This window comes from Anabrus simplex, chromosome 10 (genome assembly GCF_040414725.1).
Source record: "Anabrus simplex isolate iqAnaSimp1 chromosome 10, ASM4041472v1, whole genome shotgun sequence".
Taxonomy (NCBI): domain Eukaryota; kingdom Metazoa; phylum Arthropoda; class Insecta; order Orthoptera; family Tettigoniidae; genus Anabrus; species Anabrus simplex.
This window is the reverse complement of record NC_090274.1, coordinates 64,335,275-64,357,406: the sequence shown is the minus strand read 5'-3', so window position 1 is coordinate 64,357,406 and position 22,132 is coordinate 64,335,275. Positions and strand designations below refer to the sequence as shown.

Below are 22,132 nucleotides of genomic sequence, written 5' to 3'. Positions count from 1 at the left end.
GCCGTCATTCTTGGCTTTCTAGACCGGGATCACGATTTCACCGTTAGATAGCTCCTCAATTGTAATCACGTAGTCTGAGTAGACACTGAATCAGCCCTCAGATGCAGGTAAAAATCCCTGACTTGGCTGTGAATTAAACCCGGGGCCTTCGGGTAAGAACAAGCACGCTACTCCTAGACCGCAGCGATGGGCGCAAATGGCATGAAGCGTGCAGAAAAAATAAAATATTTTAGGCCAGAAGACTAGAATTACCGAGCATGCCGTCGCGCGATTTGGGTCACGTAGCTATCAGCTTACATTCGAGGGATCCTTTTCCAAAATCTGTACAGATATTCAAGAAGAGAATAAACAACAGAGATAATAAATTAAATGTTAGAGGGCATTCGATCAGTGCAGGATATTGTAAATAATAAATGTGTGTGATTAAATTAATTCCATCCCCTGGTCTAAGGAGTTTGGACAGCCCAAGTAGGGGACTGCCTGTAGGGGTGAAGTACAGTGGGGACTTCGAGGGCCCTGGGACCGCTACGGTAGCTGTGAAGGCCCTTCAGGAACTCTGAAAAGTGGTGGCAAAAGGGGCTCTGGTTAAGACGCAGCAGGTCGTTATGCTACTTAGGTTCCAGAATGGGTAAAATATAAATATGTAAATAAATTCAGTGTTAACTTAAATCTTATACCAGTTGTATAGTATTATTAGAAGTAATTTCACATACTGTACTGTATATGAGTTGACTATGTTTGTAAGATATTATAAGTAGAATTTTGTAAACAATATAAATTTATTAAGGATGATGTGTGTGTTTAATAGAAAAAATTATTAACGTAAATTGTATAATATTGTATTCTAGGAAAATTTTCTGCGTCTCCTGTTAATTTAAAATTTAGTGCTTGACAATAATGTATTTTAGTGTACCATTTGCCACCGAGGTAGACACCTCATTTGCAAATAAAGAGATTTTGATTTGATTTGATAGTGGGTTCGAACCACGCTGTCGGCAGCCCTGAAGATAGTTTCCCGTGGTTTCCCATTTTCACACTAGGAAAATGCTGGGTCTGTACCTTAAGGCCTCGGTAGCTTCCTTTCCATGTCCAATCTCATCGGCGCCATGCCTCCGGATCCCAAGATAGCGAGTTCAAACCCGGCAGAGGTAGTCGGATTTTTGAAGGGCGGAAAAAAGTCCATTCGACACTCCATGTCGTACGATGTCGGCATGTAAAAGGTCTCTGGTGACACATTTGGTGTTTACCCGACAAAATTAATTAAATCTCAGCCATAGACGCCCAAGAGAGTTTCGGTTTACTCGGTCTGCCATCTAGTGGGCCTAGAATAAAACGGAACGTCAAAATTGACGAGCAGACAGCCAGATGGCGTCAACTTGAAATGTCTGCACACGGTAGCTAAGGCCATTCGATTATTATTATTATTATTATTATTATTATTATTATTATTATTATTATTATTATTATTATTATTATTATTATTATTATTATTATCGGCGCCATAAGACCTAGGCCTATCTGTGTCGGTGCGACGTAAAGTAAATTGTAAATAGAAACCCCTATCCCCTTTTAAAAATACCCCCTGTGGATGGGGCCGGTAGAATAACACCCACGGTATCCCCTACCTGTCGTATGAGGCGACTAAAAGGGGCCCCAGGGGCTCTGAACTTTGGGTTTGAGGCCACGGGGCCCTTAGCTGATTCCTGGCATTGTTTCCATTTACTTGTGCCTGATCCTCACTTTCATCTGTCCTATCCGACCTCCCTTGGTCAACTCTTGTTCTTTTCCGACCCCGACGCTATTAAGTTTCGAAGGGCTAGGGAGTCTTTCATTTTCACGCCCTTCGTGGCCCTTGTCTTTCTTTGACCGATACCTTCATTTTTCGAAGTGTCGGATCCCTTTCATTTTTCTCTCTGATTAGTGTTATATAGAGGAGGGTTGGCTAGTTGTACTTCCTCAAACAGTAATAACCACCACCACCACCACCACCACCACCACCACCACCACCACCACCACCACCACCACCACCACCACCTTTTAAGAAATCAAATAACAATAAATATGACTCCGGTCATGGTCACCATCCATCAACGGCTGCTAATTTCTGATGGCAACTAGCCATAAGACATGGTTGCTAGGTAACACTGTCTGACCATCCACCCATACTTTACATCACTGCCTGCCTACCCATTTTTTCACGTCACATTATATAAATTTTCGGATGGTCCCCAGCCATAAGACATATTTATATCATAAATAAATAAAATCAGGCAGAAATCTCAACCTAATAGTAACCTACAGTAGGCCTGGTTTCTGCGAAGATCAAGGTTTCTGCCATACTGTGTTACTGAAAGCAGATGTCCTTCCTTTAACCTGTTACGAGATTTATTATACGTCCACCAGCATGAATTGAAGATGACAGGTGGGATGACTTGAATTTATCATTTCGCTCCAGTCAGAAGCTTGTAAAAAACTAAACTACCGGTATTTATCATGCACTACGCTTCTCTGAACATGCGTAACACACCGTCCTAAGTGAATGATTAAAAAGGATCACCGCAAGCATTTTTTTTAAATAAATCTTAAATTTAGCAGGTAGGTGCCATCTAAAAAGAGAAATAAAAACAGAGATCTAACCTCGTTCAAAGTGAGTGACCGCTGTTTTTACTGGGATAGACAAGAAGTGAGTCAAGTTTTCTTTTCCACCAGGTGTGTCCAAAAAGGCAAAACGTGGCTCAACAACACCTCGCACAAAAGCCTCCTACAACCACATTGGTGTTCGCGTTCGATTCGATTATTTTCTTTGAGTGCCTTCTATTTTAATCGTGAGCTCTAAATAAGGCATGGCACGCCCTCTCTGTTTGTCGCAAAGCCTGCTGGGTGCGAAGCGGGCAGGGCAGTAGGAGGGGGAGGGAGTAGGAATCGCTGAAAAGACTTGTGTGCTATCAGTGGGCTGAGCCTTCTCCCAGAGACAACACCCGTAGGAGTTCTTTCTTCTTCAGCAATACACAATGGTAAGTTTCTACTTCTGTTGTTTCAACTGGAGGATCGACCAAACACTGCAACGACTACGAGCCCTCAACATAATTCAGCAATAATACAACTATTCAACCAATCAATTAAGAACAACACTCACGAATTCTGAAAATCGCTACACATTTCATCCAATTGTTATCGGTATCGTGAAACACTTCGCAAACGGAATGGATTTCTATTGCTCAAATGTTTGTGCTTTGATTTCCTTTTCATTCACGGCCTTCTTGATACATCACAGTTTCACCAGACAACTACTGAAAAATATTTTGCCGCGATTAACGTTTCATTTGTTTCATCGGTAACGCCATCTTACAAATACTGTTCGCTAAGTTTACATGTTTCAACAATGTCTGAATTAGACAATCGAATTTCTATGTAGTTGCATACCAGTACTGAAAACAATTAACTAGTATCAGAAGACATGAGCATTAAAATTAGCTCGGAATGGCGCTACTGATTCTCAGCATTAGTTTAATAAGTAAGTAGTCTCGAGAACAATATCCTTTCCAATTCTGGAGATCCGTAAAATTTAGCTAAGAATTAACTTACCAGTAATTTGCTAATACTAGGAAGAGCACATTATTTAAGTTAATAATAATAATAATTTCGTGTGGCTATTTCTAGCCGGCTGCAGCCCTTGTAAAGCTCCGATGAGAGTGGGCGGCATCTGCCATGTGTAGGTAACTGCGTGTTATTGTGGTGGAGGATAGTGATATGTGTGGTGTATGAGTTGTAGGGATGTTGGGGACAGCACGAACACCCAGTCCCCGAGACAAGGGAATTAACCATTTAAGGTTAAAATCTCCGACCCGGCCGGGACCCTCTGGACCAAAGGCCAGCGCGCTAACCATTTAGCCATGTAGCAGGACATTTAAGTTAATTATACAACATTTTGATTCAGAATCTTTAACAATAAGAGAATGTGCATGAGCATTCGTCCTGTATTGGATCTATTATCTTTTTAGGCAAATTGTTCTTGTGGTCACTGCCAAACAAAAATTATTGTTTCAAGGAATTCCGTACCAGATACAATAACATGGCATATTTCATTTTTTATTTGTTTGTGGCTTGTGATCCTTACGTCTTGGAAATGTTAAACATTCTCAACTACTGTAGTATATTGTAAACTTTCGAAGACTTGAATCATACTGTCACATACTTATTTTTTACCATCAAACTACTGGGAATGAGATTCGGAATTTGTTAGGTAATACATTGTTAAATAATTGACGTAGCAGCTGGTAACTTCTAGTAAGAGTGGAGGGAGGGAAAGTATTCAGCGAACTAGCCTACTTGAATATGAAAACTGAAAATCCACAGCCTGTTTCTAGTCATTTGACCGGGTCACGAATGGAATGAATGAAGCCCCCATCTAGCGGCGAGGATAGGAAATGTGCCGGCTGTCGAAGCCTGTCGCACTCTTCAGGGGCAATGATAAGTGACTGGCAGATGAAAAGAAATGTTAATGAAGAGTGTTGCTGGAATGAAAGATGACAGGGAAAACCGGAGTACCGGAGAAAAATCTGTCCTTCCTCCGCTTTGTCCAGCACAAATATCACATGGAGTGACCGGGAATGGAACCACGGTATCCAGCGGTGAGAGGCCGGCGCGCTGCCGCTTGAGCCAAGGAGGCCTCCGTACTTGTATATAACATTTTTAGTCTGAGGCTAAAAGAATTAGTGCTCGTGTACAGTGTGGAATCAAAGTTCTGTTTGTTATCTTAGGAGAATTCTCGAGGAATAAAGGCTACATATTTTGATAAAGAATAGTTCGAATTTCGAAGAAAGGCAGACACCAAAGACATTTTCTCTTTTTCTTCGTATAAAGTCTATTAATGTTATTCTAACAGTCTGATGGAAAATATCATACAGTTGACATTAAATCGGAGGTGAAATATCAATAGTCATCGAAAAGAGGACGGTATCTACTTCAGACTGAGAAGATAAGTCAGTAAGTTATTACGATTTCGAAAATATCTCAGTACTCCGAAAGCTGAAGTATGCTGGGCTCTTGATTGTCTAGGCTGCATTTCGAAGCCAAAAGTTAAATAATTCATATCGTATAATAGTGTTGACTTACCCGCTAATATATTGTAGTTAATGAGTTTCGCATTGTAAGAGCTATACGTCTACACTAAACAGCCTAATCCAGTAAATGGGAACAAAATCACAATCGTTCCACAGAAATGTTGATAACTTAGCAAAACAGTTTCGCTTCAGGGAAACTTAATTACGGCAACATATGACGAGAACTTCGCAGCAATGAATGATCTTATATAGCATCCAGAACCACATTTTCCTTAAAGACTGAATTCATATATTGCACATAAAAATTGGCAGCTGTCGTTTTTCCAAAGCGTGTATTGAATGTGTGAGATCGATATTTCATAATCTGTGTTCTTATGGTGTGTTAGTGCGAATTTAATGTTATCCTTAGTATTGAGGAAGATGTTCCGAGAGTTAAGCTTAGTCCCAGTGAGTGTGAGAAAAGTTCCATGAAGTTCGACCCAATCAGCTGTGGATTTGCGATACCTGCCACGATACGTGAGTTATCATGTACACCTGTAGTGGCCGTCATTCCCATATTCAACACGAACGTCTGGAAATGGTGCAAGCATGTTCCACAAAATCTGCAACGGCAGAGCCATTGCTGAATAATTAGTCTGAAGTGAAGTGATAAATCCTACGTGGAGAATTTTGTGATATTGTGTTAATCAACGTAGGCTATAAGAAGAACGTTTCGTATAACTATGAGAACTGATAATTTTACCTACCCTTTTACATCACGTAGGTAGGACCAACAATAAGTTGTTCCACAAAATACCGCATTTTAAACATAAAAAATAATATAAACCTAAGCTAAGTATAAAACTAAACATATTTTTGAAATGTGAGACACTGTGCGAATCAAGTCAAAGGTGTGCTGTAAATTTTATCTTCGTATCTAAATCGCTTAAAAGTATTTCATTAATCAGTGTCTGTGATTTCTGTTGCAACATGGATTTACAGTTGTAATAGTAGTGTAAATACCACACAGAAACTGCCGCATTTTCCAATGTTAAAGTCATCCGCTGTACTGTTCTATAATTTTAATTCATAAGAAGTTATCTTTCATTACATCAATATGATACCATTGAGATCTTGGCACCAAACTTGAACTTACTTTTTTTGTACTCTTTGATAACTGCATATTTGACATCAAAAAAATAGAAAATTCGGTCGTTCAAGAAGTGAGGAAAACGTAGGGCCTAGGTTCTGTCCACTTTGCTTCACGTCTCGTAGTGATGATATTCCTTCAAGTTGCAGCCCATGATGAAATCATTATAGCTGATCAGTCAGGTGTAGGCTATTTAGTATACAGGAAAATCAACTTTCATCTCAACATGCTTTATAAAATTGCTCACTCACAAAACATTGTTTGTTCGTTAATATTTAGTACGTTTACTTAACTAGGATAGGATCACACATAATAGGACTGTATTAATGTAACGTAAATGCACAGAATAGGAGTGTATTAATATCATTTAATTATGTTTACTGTGTTCATACCTCATTTCACAGTTTTTCTCCCTCTGAAAAGAATTTCACAAATTTCATGTTATTTAAATACAGTAATAGGTTAAACACTAGACCTATATATTGTATATACCATGCACTTTATCATTAATCTTCTGTATTTTTCTAATGGAACAGTTCTAATAATGAATGCTAAATAATTAAAGATTGAATCAGTTCACCTTGAAAAGATAATTTGTAGTGCTCTTGATTTTCTTACGAGAAATTACATTTAAAGTTGGTAAATCTCACCCTGTTTCCGGCATTCAGACATGCCGCTGAAGTGTTAACCTTGCAATTTCGATAGTTACATAGAATTAACTTTGCAAAACAATCGTAAAGTGATGAACATTGTAAACTTTTATTGATATAAATCAGAGTGGAATAATGAAGTTTAACTTGTTGTCTCGTATATGAATTAAAAACTCGTGAATCAATCAACATTAGACAATAATCTTAAATCATACAAACCAGTTTCATGTCCATGTACGAATAAAACTGAAATATGGATATTCATCTTGACTAAAATCATAGCCTGATTTCTACCAGACACTAAGTCAGGGTGACACCTGGTTAAATATTTAGTTTTGGCTAGTTCGATCTCATGTAGCTCCTACTTGGATGTAAAATTGACGATTTATGAGAGGTTTAGAAAATATGGAACCTTCGTCTCCATTTTATCTTCGCTTGTTCTACTAGGTCAGAATGGGCACCTTACCTATTCAGAGAAATTGATGCAGCATGCTTTACTCCAGTAACTCGGTTCCTGTATCCATATCTCTAATATTTCACAAATTTCTTCAGATTCTGAAATATTCAATGAGCATGAAATAATTAGCCTTCATAAATATGTTTTACAAACATAAGTTTATTTAAATTCAAATACTTTTATACTGTAAAACTTGCAGAGTGAAGTTTCAACATTAGATATATAACACTTTGAATGGAATTATAATTTCTTCGTAGAGTTTGTCTAGGGAAGTCTTCACAGATATCAGTCGAACTACTTCGAAAATTAATACTTACCTAAGTTATCAGTAACTTAAAGATGTTTACGCTGCTGTTTTTAAGAACTAGTACGTGCAGTTCTATGTAAGTTATTTGGCAAGTTATATTCAACTGCATTGAGTTAAAAACTGTAGAGGAAGTCTTAAAAGATAGTATTAAAATATGTGTATATGTTACAATATTAAATAATGTCCTCTTTAAACTCATACTAAGAATACTACTTTAATACACAGAACAGAACTTTAAATTGAATTCGCTCAATTCATCTGTGAACTATTTTCAATATAATGCAGTGTAGCAATATTCTCAATGTAGAAAAGACGTAGGATGCCAAGTTTTTCCCGGCGGGAGCTGGCTACCAAGTGGCTAATTCTGCTACAGGGCCCAGTGTTTGCCTGCCCACTGAGCTATTCTCAGACCAGCTCCTTGCATGGAGACCATCTCGGCTTACCACCATACGAGTTTGAACTACGTCATACATAACTTGGCATCTCAACATAGCGAAATACTCCGCTTCTCCTTGGATTCTTGCCCACAAGGCGATATAAAAAATTCACACATGTGTTTATAGCTATAAATAAACAACCTCAGTCACTTCACTTAACACTAATATTTCACTCCACTTGTACTTTATCAATCAAGAGACGGCCATCATCTACTCTGTATTCCGTAACAACTGATGCGGTGAAATTGTTTGATCTTCTCCTGAATGACATATGATACAAATATTTGGGCCATATCCCTTGCGTTTACTGATAAAACTTCTGCGTCTTAATATGAATTGATATTTTGCATTTTCTATTGACAATACTTACAAATACATCAAATTATGTGTGGGTATTCTAATTATTTCCCGCTATCACTCAATGCAATACGTACAAGCTCAAATGACAAGAGTTGGTACACATTTCCAAATACACTACTTCAAACATTTCATTTTAGATTACAACAGAAAGAAATCTGAAAACAAAATAAAACGCATTCGCAAACGAAGTAACTTTTGCTTCTAGCTAGACAAAATATAATTGTAAATTGAATATATTAAACCTAAGAACTTCCTTCGAATATATATATATATATTTTCACAAGAACATCAGCACACATACTGTGTGTGACAAGGATCCTGAATTGTACAAAAAACGTTAGTAGATGTAATGTTACAACTTGTAAAAAAATAAACTATTCGTATGCGGGGAAAAAAAACTGCTTGGACTTTGCGGAATGCAACATATTCATAGGGGATTTTCACACAAGTTGCCTAGATTAACAATTATGAAACATAAAGTGTGTGGTGCAAAATGCTTATCGAGTCTTCTCAAACATGCATAACTTAAAAGTTTTTCTGTACTGCGATAACATTCTTTCATGCATAATCAGCCTCTTAAGGGAATATACACAAGATTGACTGTTTTGGTGTCTACCTCAAATGTCAGAACATGTTATTCCGAAATTCCGTAACTAAGTTTTGAAAATGCATATTGTGATACATATATTTTTTTAGAACCCAAGTATTCAATTGGAGGCTCTTTTCTATCAATGTAAAATATGATAATGCATTTTTAGATCCTGGCTGATAGCTTGACAAAGAGATGGTACGGTTTGTTTTAAAGAGAAAGAACATTCAGATAACGCATACATATAAGAAAGAAATTGAAGCCACATGCGTACAGTCCAGAGGGACTTCTGTAAGGTATTACTTGGTATTCATTTCTATTGTAAATCCTAGTGCCATTTATTTATTTATTTATTTATTTATTTATTTATTTATTTATTTATTTATTTATTTATTTATTTATTTATTTATTTATTTATTTATTTATTTATTTATTTGTTTGTTTGTTTGTTTGTTTATTTGTTTGTTTGTTTGTTCGTTTGTCTTCTTTCAAGTGTTGAAGTTAGGGCTTATGGCCCTCTCTTACACTTAACCATACTTGCAATACTTTTCTGCAGATACGATTAAGTTATAATTTAGTAGAATTACATTATGCTAACACACACGCTATCACTCTCAATCACATTCATAAAGGAATTAAAATATTATACTGTACATTAACCAATATGAAATAATATTGCTCAAACACACACACACACACACACACAGAATAAATGCACATATTACACAACTATCGACTATACCTGAAAAACACAGTCTATAAAAGATTCTTGAGTCAGCTTCGTGGCGCAAATGATTCTGCATCTTACTCGCAGGTCTTGGGTTTAATTCTCACGAAATTAAATCCTGATTTTAGGGTCACTAAGCTTCGTGAATCCCACTGAGGTGCTATCCGAATGAGAAGCCAAGAAATATGGCTGAGGAAGTCGCCAGACTGACTACCATACATCATAACACCTCAGATCAATTGGGTAGACAGCAATCGTTTTGGCAAGATCAAGGTCCACAATGGGCTGTATGGGGACGAATTCTTAATATATAGATATTTCTTTAACTAGGCCCCTATGCATAACTCAAGTATGGTACTGGCAATGCTTTCATTATTATATATTATTAGATCATCGGTGTCTCAAGATCACATGCTCACATCCCATATTTGTTATTGAAAATTGTTTGCCTACAGAGTCATTTTTAAAGGATGCAGAGTTGTCCATAGGTGTCATATTTGCCTGGTGGTGGAAATATTCTTATTATGGATTAGCAGTCCTGTCGATATAATATAACATCGCACAGAACTTTTAAAAATTAGTGTGTGAGGAAGAATGTTTTAGGTAGGCTATATTATCATAGTCATTGTGTTATCATTTATGGAAAAAGTATCACCCTTTACATTTTTAACGTGGCTTTGAGATTTATAGTTCCTAAGCCAATAATAAGTATTGATTAGCGAGGGAACCCATCTCTACCGCCTCAAGGGTAATGTCCTGGAGCGCGAGGCTTTGGGTCGAGGGATACAACTGGGAAGTAGGACCAGTGCCTCGTCCAGGTGTCCTCACCTGCTATTCTGAACAGGGGCCTTGTGGAGGGATGGGAAGATTGGAAGGGACAGACAAGGAATAGGGAAGGAAGCGGCCGTGGCCTTGAATTAGGTAAACTTAGCATCTCGGCATTTGCCTGGAGGAGAAGTGGAAAACTACGGAAAACCACTTCGAGGATGGTTGAACTGGGAATCGAACCCACCGCTACTCAGTTGACCTCCCGAGGCTGAGTGGACGCCATTCCAGCCCTCGTACCACTTTTCAAATTTCGTGGCAGAGCCGAGAATCCTCCGATCCTCCGGGAGTGGCAGCTAATCACGCTAACCACTAAACCACAGAGGCGGACATTGATTATGTCATAAGAATTTAAATCAGTAAAATTCTTTGTCTTATTTTTCGGAAGGGCCAAATCTTCACTTTCAGATGTTACCAAGCGTGATGAATTAAAATGAAGTAAAGAGCAAAATTATTATGGGAAGATGCAAATGAAGCTTGTTCTAAAGATAAGGAACTAATCAAAACTTAATGTAGATTAAGTCCAGCTTATTATTGAATGGTTTTCGATTTAGAGAACCCGAGTTCGATTCCTGGCCAGGCCAGGGATTTTAACTGAGAATGTTTAACTGCTCTAGCTCGGAGATTGGCGAGCGTGCTACCTGATGTTATATAGGGCCTACAGGCTTAGGCTTAATGCTTGGAAAGCAAACTCCCTGAGTTTGATTCGAAGCCGGCGAAGCATTAGCACATAAAATGACCGACGACGGATGATTTTAACATATTTTAGAATACGTGTTTGGTTTATTAAACTAAACAATTGGAAGAAAAACTGCAAATGAAGTGTAACATTATTGAGAGTTGTGCAACGCTGCAATAATACCACGCACCGCCCCTGCTGATTATCACTTATTTTCATCTCTTAAAGCAGCAGTCACCGCCGTCACTGAACAGTTTCTAAATTTTGTGAATTGATCCAAACATATTTCTCATAATCTTAAAGCTAACTTATATTTTACTTGAAAATTGGGTAGTTTAAGTATAAATGCCATTTAACCGGAGAATTTAGCCCTTTAGACCTAAATTATATTCCACAGGCAAAGAAGGTTATATTATTTTTAAACTTAGCATTGTGAAAAGACAATAAATAAGCATTATTCTTAAAGAAAATATTTTCATGTTTCTATTGTTATTTATCGTATGTCTACGTTCACGTAAAATGTTTACGGAAGACATCACTGGCTAACTTCAACTAGTACAAACCATTGCACGAAAGATAAATAATATCCAGTGATAATATAAATAAATGGTGGATTTATTCGCTAAAGGAGAGGTAATATTAATAGACCTATAACTGTTCTTAATCAGTTTAGAGAAAGATTAATAATTCTAGAAGAAGAATCGAAAAAAGGAAATACTGTAGCTTGTTTATTGTTTCCAATTGATAGACTTTTTATCTTTAGGTGAGAGAATATTGTAATCAAAGATTAAATCATTAAATGGCGAAAAAATGGGAATTGTTGAAAATAATATTAAATATAATTCATACTAATAAAATCGAAAGGAATGTTATTGAATTACCTGCCACATTTTCAGGCAATTATTTTATATTTCACTAGCTTATGTATCTGTTCTTCGCACGGAATTGGTAATCGATTTTGCGCTTCCTTCATTAATTTATGCGAAGTTACATGCCTGTATTGAAACCTTTAATATGGCATGTTTAACTGATATTTTTCTATGAAAGCAGGTGGCAGTAACGTGAGGTACGATAAAGCTGAACAAACTCGAGACAGAATGAGGACGATCACAGAGTTAATTGAACGGTACAGTTTCTGGTCCGAAGTTGTGCGTAATACTTTCTACTTCTTGGTTACATACTGTTGTTAATCTGAAACGGTCAGTGGCACTGTAGCTCAAGACTCATGAAACCAATCGTTCACGATAACCTCTCTTATTATTCGTTCTATCGAAAAGAGTAAAATGGCTTCATAGGTAAACCTTTTAATCCACCTTGAAATGGCATGATAGCATGTAAAACAGTCCGTTAATGATATCTCCCCTATTAATCGTCGTATCGAAATTATGCACATGAGAAAAAATGTTTTAGAAATTGATTTCCACTAAGACAGGTAAATTTCCATTAAGTTTGGTTGTGTATATTTTGTGGGAGTGCAAAATCACGGTTTCGCTTCCGTATAAAACCCCCAGTCATTTCAGGGATTTTGAAATAATATTGGGCCTTAAACCTACTCAAGGATAGGTGGATTCTAAATATGAAGATTGTAGAAATGTATCCAGTAGTTTTCAAGTTATAAGAACTCAGAAAAACAGACACGAAAGCTAAAAATATACGCAGATAGTCATTACTACACCTGAAACGTATAACTGATCGAAAATTTCGTCAAAATAGTCAATGTACAGACACATGGTCGTTACGATTTTCTTTATATAGATTCGTCTACTTTCAATCAAGATCTGACCGATAACACTAGGTTACCGTACGAAAGTTATTAACGGAGTTCATGAACACATAGGCCTACATGGAATTTCCAAATTTTTAAACTCAGGTGAAATGCTACAAAAATAAGCAATACATTGTTGTGTACTTAGATCTAAGTGGGATAATATGGGAGTGTATTGCCTGTATTTTTCTGTTAACCACAATAATTTTACCCAGTCTGTACTTCTAATATGTTTTAAATATATTTCTTTATCGGTGATATTTAACACTGTGTTTGTTTTCTTGGCGCAGGCGGACAAGGAAAAGAAGAAGAAGAAGAAGTCCGTAAAGGAGGAGGCACCCGCCGAGGCTCCCGCCCCTGCAGCAGCTGACAAGGGCAGTTCTAGGGGCTCCCGCAAGGCTAAGAGATCTGGAAGCAATGTGTTTTCCATGTTCTCTCAGAAGCAGGTCGCTGAGTTCAAGGAGGTAACGTTTCTAGAACTTTATCAGAATCACCAGAATCCTTTATCTACCAGCAGTAAATTTGATCCCTCTCCATTTCACTTTATCATTCCTCACTCATTCAGGTGGGTCTTAATCAGACTTTCTTTCTTTCCATTCGTCTATCCGTGATATTTTTGGCATTTTTTCCTTTTTACAGGGAACAGTTTTCTAGTACTTCCCCTTAACACTTTTCACTCCACGGCTTCTTTTATTACTAATGTTCCAGTCGGTCCAATTGGAGGAAAAATTGCATTTATAAGGGGTAGTCAAATGAAAACGGGTTACCTGCCACAAAATTATAACAGAACACTTCGTACCCCAAAAGTAATTGCAAGTAATCGCCAGAACTCTAATTCTACTGAATGATGAGCCGGCCAGTCCCTTTCTTGAAAAAAACTGGTGGGATGTTGACGGAACCACATCTGTACCCATTCACACACGTCTTCGTCCGATAAAACCAATATATAGGAATGTCTGTCTTCAGCTCCCCAAATATATGAAAATCGTATGGGGAGATGTCCGGGATGTGTGGAGGTTGTTAAAAATTTCCCACTCAAATCTTGGAAGCGTATTTCTTACAGAGTTGGCAGTGTGGGGGTGGGTGTTATCATGTAGAAGGATAATGCCATTTAATAGCATTTAGTCTTTATGACGCGTCTCGGTTTCTGCAACGTGTCTTCAAAGCACAGTGTATTGATTTTGGCCCCTTTCTCGAGCTGTCCTAACAGTTCTGGTTATTACTTTTGAGGTTCGAAATATTCTGCTATAGACTACTATTTTGGCAGGTGACCCGTTTCCATTTAGCTTCCCCATATTCTATATTTAAAGTAAATTTGCAAAAAGATATTTATGTTGGAAGAGTGGAGTGCTTACAAAATGCATGATAACTTAAAAACAGAACGTCATTATTATGAAAGCACGTAATATTTCAAATAAAACCATAGCTTTCTTAACTTGAACAGAAAGAAATGAAAGTGGTAAACAAAATCTCAATACAGATAATAACTACACGTTGTCTTCTGATCTAATGTCTCTTTGTGACTTACAGTTTTAATATCTTGATCATAAAACGAAGTTTCCCCATTTTTATTTTGCAGGCATTCCAGCTGATGGACCAAGACAAGGATGGTATCATCAGCAAGAACGACCTCCGCGCCACCTTTGACAACTTGGGCAAACTGGCATCAGACGCCGAGTTGAACGAGATGGTGAACGAAGCCCCTGGCCCCATCAACTTCACACAGCTGCTGACCCTCTTCGCAGCCAGGATGTCCGGAGGTAAAAATTCAATCAAATTAACATAATAGAGAAACGGTCTGTAAAGGATAACATCGTAAATACAGAAGGCTACATTTGTCTATATCAATTGGAGATAAAGTTAAAAATACACGTATTGAAATTGAAAAGAAAAGTGAAACTAACCATGAATAAGTGAATAATATCTCTGAATTCACACATACCCATTAGTGTCTACGCTCTATGCTCGGTTCATATTCATATTTGTCGAGTATCACCATGACCGAAGTTGCTTCTAAAAGGCGAAACGAGCTATGTTCGTTCGACCTTGCCCCTTGATACTCGCTCCTTCACGCACCATCTCAGTCACAGGTACAAGTATATACACACCTCCCTCCGTCCTGGCTTCTACTAAAGGTGGAAGGATGTGGTGAAACATCAACAATATCTACTTTGCTAAAATTAGCACAGACATCAATCAGTTCTAGCCCTAATTCTTAAAGCCTTCTCCGGCAACAGTGTTCAATGGTCGGAAATCTTTGGAACACATGAAAACACATACGTTAATTATGGTTTGTTTTGTGGTGCCGGGTATACTTAGCGAGAAGCGCTAGAATTAAAGTTGCAAACGCGTTGTTCTTTAATGGGTTGTACCGGATTTATGTGTTAACAGTGCATTGCACGTATCACAGGAGACAAATCCGCTCTGCTCGCTGTCTGCGGTTACCACAAGCAGGAACTTCTTCCACACATCATAACTGAGCCCATTTCTCTCGATTAGTTTATATCCACTGCTGTGAATTCTATCCATAACGCTTTCCTACGATGCACATGGCATGGTGAACTCAAAACTAATGGTTAATTCAACCATTCCGTTATCTTTTTATACCTCCAAATTCCCGGCCTTGGCTCTTTGTAAACAAGGACCTACTCATTTCTGGATGAACCACATTGCTTGTAACGTCACCGAAGCAAGCAAGGTCATCATCCCTAGTCAGCAAACTTCGCTTCGAACATTCCCTGTCGAGCGAACTTGAACAAACTTGGGCATTTTAGATTACTCGCTCCACCCATGCGTGATGGTGGTTGCATATCATGCACGGCACCTCTTGCTCCGTCTTGGTTACCCGTCTCAAGTTCGAACAACGCACGCCACTAATAAAAATACAAGTTTTTATAGTTAATTTCTAGTAGAACGAGTAAGAGTTCAGAAAAGAGAATGTATCCCAAATGTGTTAGTATGAATGCCTCTTAGAGAGAATCATGTCTCATTGAGATGTAAGTCACAAATCTATAAGGGTTAGCAATTTCTTCCCACTTACGTGATAAATGTTGTTTGGGGTAGGTCTTGTTTGTGTCCATAGGAACTTAATGACTTTTATATGAAAATATTGTTACACTCTGATATGGAAAGTCTAGGTTACCGATGAGGGAATTCGATTTTTCACACCAATAGATCGTATTAAAAACTACTATTAATGAGCTCCTGATAAATTCACCTGCATAAACTCCAGCGTCAATAGGCAGGACCTGACTCTGTTGAGTCTAGTGTCAGGCCTAAGACAAAACTGGTTTTACAGAGCAAACGTCAGAAAATTCTTACATCTACGTACGCTAGAATATGTGTGTCACAGAATTTATTGTGCATATTATCTTCTTTCGGAATCCTATCCTTACAAAAAGTTACCAACCATCGTGGAATAATACTTCCTATGCCGTTATCAGAGATTCCGCGTTCAGCATAGTTATATAGCCTGCGACTAATTTCATGTTTATAATATCATTCTAGTAAGTAAAAATAAGTATATGATTTAATCATTCATGGAGATGGAGATAAACTTGGTATTAATACGAAATATTTAAAGTTTAATTATCCGTTCACATTCCCTTATAGATAGTTACTAGTAATCGAGATTACATTACCCTGTACTCAGCAATATTCTAGAACCTAGTTCAGAAGTTAATAAGGGAACATATTTCCAAAAAGAAAGAAACGAGATTAACCCGACAGCAGGACGAAAACTGCAGTTGGTTATTACTAAGTATTTGGGGAATTGTATTTTGTTCCATGTTATCATTTAATTGTACTGAAGTTCCGTTCTTTTGACTTCAGGTTCTGATGATGATGAAGTCGTCATCGCCGCTTTCAAGACATTCGATAAGGACGGCAAGATCGACAGTGAACAGTAAGTATTGACATATTTATAAAAATAGAACGAATTGGGTTTTAAAATGTCGCAGTTGTGGAACAGTAAAGGGTAAATGTTGAAGATCTGCACAACGAGGAATAATTGTCTTAAAGAAATAATTTGGCATTCCTTGTCTGCTAATATCTCGGATTAGATTGCTTAATTTCCTCATTTACTTCTTTAGAGTGAACTTTTTTTTATTGTAAGGGTAAGCAAAAGCTGATTTTCGTCCTGATAATACCTGCCGGAAAAATGAAATATTGGTAATGCTCAACAATATGCATACCGAATAAATAAAACTTAGAAAGCACTGATTGTCATCATAAGTTTAGAGGAAACCCATATTTTTCCCAAAATCTTCAGAACGGACCTGAAAAGAGGAATCAGGTAGCCAAGGCTAATACATGAGTTATTATGGCAGAATATGTTTATTCCCAAATTTTTGATTGTATTTTTGAAGTCCTTGGAGAGATATAGCTGTCAAAATTAAGTGATATTTTGTCAGCATAGCTGACTTGGTATTTTGTTTCAGACGGCCAAAATTTTCAGAGATTTGTTGTTCTGTTCCATAACTGTAAAGCATAAAAACCTAGTTCAACACTTGCTAAGCAAAGACAACCCAGAGAAGCGGGTATGATGAAGAAAACTGTACGATCTAAGTCTGAATGTGCTGTGTAGCCTTAGAACCATAACCTGACCGCTTTAATGACTAATTACTTCAATTAAAACAATTAGCCTTCTTCTTCTGCTTCCTCCTCTGGTCTTCGAATTAGAGCCTGCTTTTTCCAACATCATATGATATTATCTTTCCGGGAGTGATGCCCACCTATCTATCCATTGGTGAACTTCCCAGACTCCATCCAGGAGTTGTGGTCGTCCCAACTTTATCTTCTCTGTTTCATCCATGTAACGATGTCCTGAATTCCACTCCTCTAAGTTACTGCAAAAAATTCGGCAGAGATGATACTGGTTTTATGCCTCACTAACTTCTTTTACGATATTTATGAGACGCCGATACGCCGGAATTTGGTCACAGAGGAGTTCTTTAATGTGTCAGTATATCTACCGACACAAGGCTGACATATATGAGCATCTTCAACCCGTCAACTTGAGCTCAGAAGGCTAGCGATCTATCTCCTGAGTTACCCAGCCGGGCCGAAAAAAGCCCATTCGGCGCTCCATAACACACGATGACGCCATTCAAAATACGGTACCTTTAGTGAAACATCTGGCGTTTACCCGATTAAATTAATTAAAACCCAGTTACTTTTCCTTTTTTTTGCAAGTGGCTTTACGTCGCACCGACACGAATAGGTCTTACGGTGACGATGGGACAGGAAGGGTCTAGGAGTGGAAAGGAAGTGGTCGTGGCCTTAATTAAGCTACAGCCCCAGCATTTGCCTGGTGTGAAAATGGGAAACCACGGAAAACCATCCTCAGGGCTGCCAACAGTGGTGTTCGAATCCACTATCTCCCGAATACTGGATACTGGCTTCACAAACCCAGTTACTGATTGCCCAGCAGAGATCCATTTCTCTCATCTGGTAGAATAAAATAGAATATCGAAATAGACAAGCAGGCAGCCTATAGCTCATTCCATGTTAATAAAACAGTATTGCTCTTATGACAACAGGGTTGCCATATCGAACGGCTCTGCTCAACACCATCACGGGATTACGGCGGCACATAAATTTGTGAAATTCAGCATATTTAAGTTCAAGACAAAAAGCGGAAGAAACTAGGCTACAAATTATTTTTATGTACTAAAGGGTACGGGGTTGATAAGAGCTATTTTTGGTTTGCAAAGAACCAGAAGTAAACTACAGCATATAAAATATCTCAGCATTGAAGTGTAAGGCAAATTGGGGGAGAAAATAGACAAAAAATTGTTATGGGCTCGAGGGATGAGGGATGCATTTAATTGCATTTAATAAATTTCTCCAGGCAATAAAGGCCAGAAAACCGACGCAACAGATAAACACTGCAGTTGACTCTACAAAAGATCACAGGCCTATCGCATAACTCTTACTCAACACAAGACAACTACGCGCTGATTAAAAGTCTAAAACCACACACGGAGTAAATAAATACTGTAGATGACTTCACAGAGTGAGGGACTACACGATGCTTGTACTAGAGCAACACAGAAGAAGGAAAATGAAGGAAGGCAACGAAGCAGTGGCTGTTCCCGCCATTGTGCTTCCTCCCTACGAATATATTTATGAAAAAGAAAATATAATGTAGTTATTTTAATAACTCACAGGCAAAAATGCCTCATCCTTTTCATCTATCTTTCATAATACATTACAAAGTACAGTATAATATTCGTTAATCACAAGGAATTATGGTTGTCTAAGAGGGGGTGTGTTCACTCCTTGTAAGTCCATAAAAGCAATACTGTTTTCTTAACGTGGAATGAGCTATAGGTGGCATTAAATCAAAATTTCTGCTGATGCCATAGCGATTAATAATTTCCTACAGTTCATGTTTTCCTTTACAGTATTTCAAAAACGTATTTAATGAGATAATTGTATCTCACCCGGTGGCCATGATCGATAAGTCCATATGTAGCATGGATCCAATTCCTGGCCTGAACGCAGTGTTCGTATGGACTGATACGACGCTGTTGAGGGTGATACGTCTGTCGGATGGAGATTTTAAGACTTGAGCAGTCCCCTTGATGCTTTTTCGATAGGAGAAGGCTATGTGCCAGAACCGGGTTTCACCCTCTCCCTTCCTGCTATCATATATCACGTCATTCGTTTCATCTCTTTAACTCCTCTGATGAGGTTGGCGTCACAAATGCCATCGGATCACAAAATATCGCAACGAAAATTAATCTGACTTCATACCCGACAAGAGTTCGACATACATTTAATGGGATAATTTTCTACGCTAGCAGCATACATTACTTACATATGTTCAGTGTCTAACGATCTCATGCTGAGTAATTAATATACATTACCTTTTTTACCATTACTAACTGCATTTTCTATACCTGGTCAATTCAAGATGACGATGATAATGGACGACTACTTACAATATGTTTTTTGTTCTATTTCATCCCGGAGCTGTAACCCGTTAACTTCTCATTTTCACTGAGCCAGGATTCTTTATGTCATGATGGCTGAAAATTCCGTACTTTTACACCTTAGAACAATAATCACTTCTACCAAAACCCTTCGTCAGCATACGGAACGACAATACATTTTTGGAAATAACTTCTGCGAAGGGTCTAGTCCACTTTCAGCGAAGTTATTTTCCCAATTTTGTTATTTGGTTCATCATTCCATAGACTGCTCTGCTTGTTAGACGATTTCATAGCCACGCGATTCTGCTTCTCTAATCTATTCTAATTTATTTATAACTTTCTTGACTTGGTCTCCACCTACCAATTTTATCCTTCTTATTCTTCCTCTTTCCTGGCCGTTTCTTCGCTTTTCAATTAGGCACCCGAAAATTTATTTGAGACCGGCACGTCGTCCTTCTTTCGTCTCATTACATTATCATAAACCAGCGTAACTAGTTTTCTTGAAGCTTCTTGTTAATAGGAGATACCTTAAATGTTCCTCGCAGTTGTTCATTTTGGAGCCGATCCTACAAAGTGGTGTCAGAAGATCACTATAGCATTCACATCTCTACCGTGTGTAGTTGTTGATCATACTTCCTTTTCCTGGTCCAACATCTAGAGCTATGCAGAAGAGCTGAACGGTTGACAGATTAACACGTCTAGCCCTCAGTTTGACCAGCATCTGCATGTCGTATATGACTTCACTTCGCGCATGCTACTTCATCCACCCAACGTTATCTTTTCACCTTCAACATTCCAAATGTTACTCTTGGATGTCCAGTCAGACCACATCTTCCTCGAGCCGAATTCATATCACATACCAATCTATTTATTCCATTATCAACTATCTTGACCACTTCAGCTGTATTTCTTATACTTTATACTCAATTCCTTGTGTAATTCCTAACATACGAATTCGTGTTCTATAATGATTTTTCTTTTTTCACAGGCTGAGGCATACGCTGATGACTTGGGGAGACAAGTTCTCCGCCGATGAAGTCGACGATGCCTACGATCAGATGGTGATCGACGATAAGGGTTTTATTGACACACAGAAACTTATCACCATGCTCACTGCCAGCGCAGAGGAAGAGGAAGAGGGTGAAGCTGCATAGACCAAGGAAAACGCAGCTTTCCTCAGCCCATTAAAACAACATCTTTAATTTCAGCGCTTTCCATACCATCACGTAGTAAGTGGTGGTTGATCGTTGACAAAACACCATCGAAGATCTTCAAGTGTATATAAAAACTAAAACCAGCCAAGAACTGATGCTGAAGAAGAAGGACGGAGAATTATTGGAATAATCCCGTTAGTTTCGTCCAAAAAAAAAGACCTTGTCCGATGAAGATCTTGTAAAAAAACACATATGCGGTTAACTTTTTAAAAAAGTTATTTATAACAAAGAGATTAAATAAAAAGGAAATTCTGTACAAAATTGTATTATTCTCGTATGTTAAATGTTTCCATTATTTCTCCCATTAGTCACGTTCTATGTTCTCGTCGTTCCATTTCTGTTCACACTGGCATTTTTAGTCATTCCTTTCATCTATCACATCATCCTTAGTATATGTGTTCTACTATTCCTCATGTACAGGCAATAAATAAGGATGCAGAACGAAAAACTCTCTGTCTTCATTGTAGTAGAATTCCTTAATTATTTTACTAGAAACCTGCAGTTTACTTTGAATTGAACCCTAATTGTTAAAATTTTCCCTTTCCTGCACCTTGGCAAAGAAAAAAATTACTATAGAAAAAAGGCACCCCCTTCATGCATTACAATAGCTTAATTTATAATTGTATTTCTACCTCTTAATGCCTTATTCCTAATAAGGGGTCGAGGATGAGGTGAGATTATATGTGGCACGTTTTCACGGCCGGATGCTCTTCTTGACTCCAGCTTCAGTTGAGGAATGGATTAATTTGTCACAGATCGATGTAAATGCAAAGCCAGGAAATTCGCTTTTTTTCTCTGCACCGGCCACTCGCAAATCATTCTACGAGGGTTGGGCAGATATCATGGCAACTATTTTTTTTTCTCCTTACGAATGCGGGATCTACCAGAAAAATAGAACGTGCTGTGGAATGTATAAACACTGCCGAATAGGTTTACCAGGTGTAAGATATAAAGCGGATAAACTGTCAACCATGGAATCTTTGTGCTACATA

The 22,132-nt window shown here is 38.0% G+C and overlaps 1 protein-coding gene across 1 annotated transcript; it reads left to right on the top strand.

Annotated features, from left to right (window-relative positions):
* Positions 1 to 2,856: 2,856 nt before the first annotated feature.
* Mlc2 (myosin light chain 2) lies at positions 2,857 to 21,401 on the top strand. The gene is made up of 5 exons (XM_067154692.2): positions 2,857 to 3,014; positions 13,279 to 13,452; positions 14,568 to 14,748; positions 16,820 to 16,892; positions 20,915 to 21,401. Exons 1-5 carry the CDS (start codon positions 3,012 to 3,014, stop codon positions 21,078 to 21,080), a joined length of 597 nt encoding a protein of 198 aa, XP_067010793.1. The 5' UTR covers positions 2,857 to 3,011; the 3' UTR covers positions 21,081 to 21,401.
* Positions 21,402 to 22,132: the final 731 nt, after the last annotated feature.

Bases quoted from the DNA above. Each gene is read 5' to 3' on its own strand.
- Mlc2 (XM_067154692.2), top strand. The intron at 13,453-14,567 runs GTAACGTTTCTA...TTTATTTTGCAG, and splicing joins AGGTCGCTGAGTTCAAGGAG to GCATTCCAGCTGATGGACCA. The intron at 14,749-16,819 runs GTAAAAATTCAA...TTTTGACTTCAG, and splicing joins CGCAGCCAGGATGTCCGGAG to GTTCTGATGATGATGAAGTC.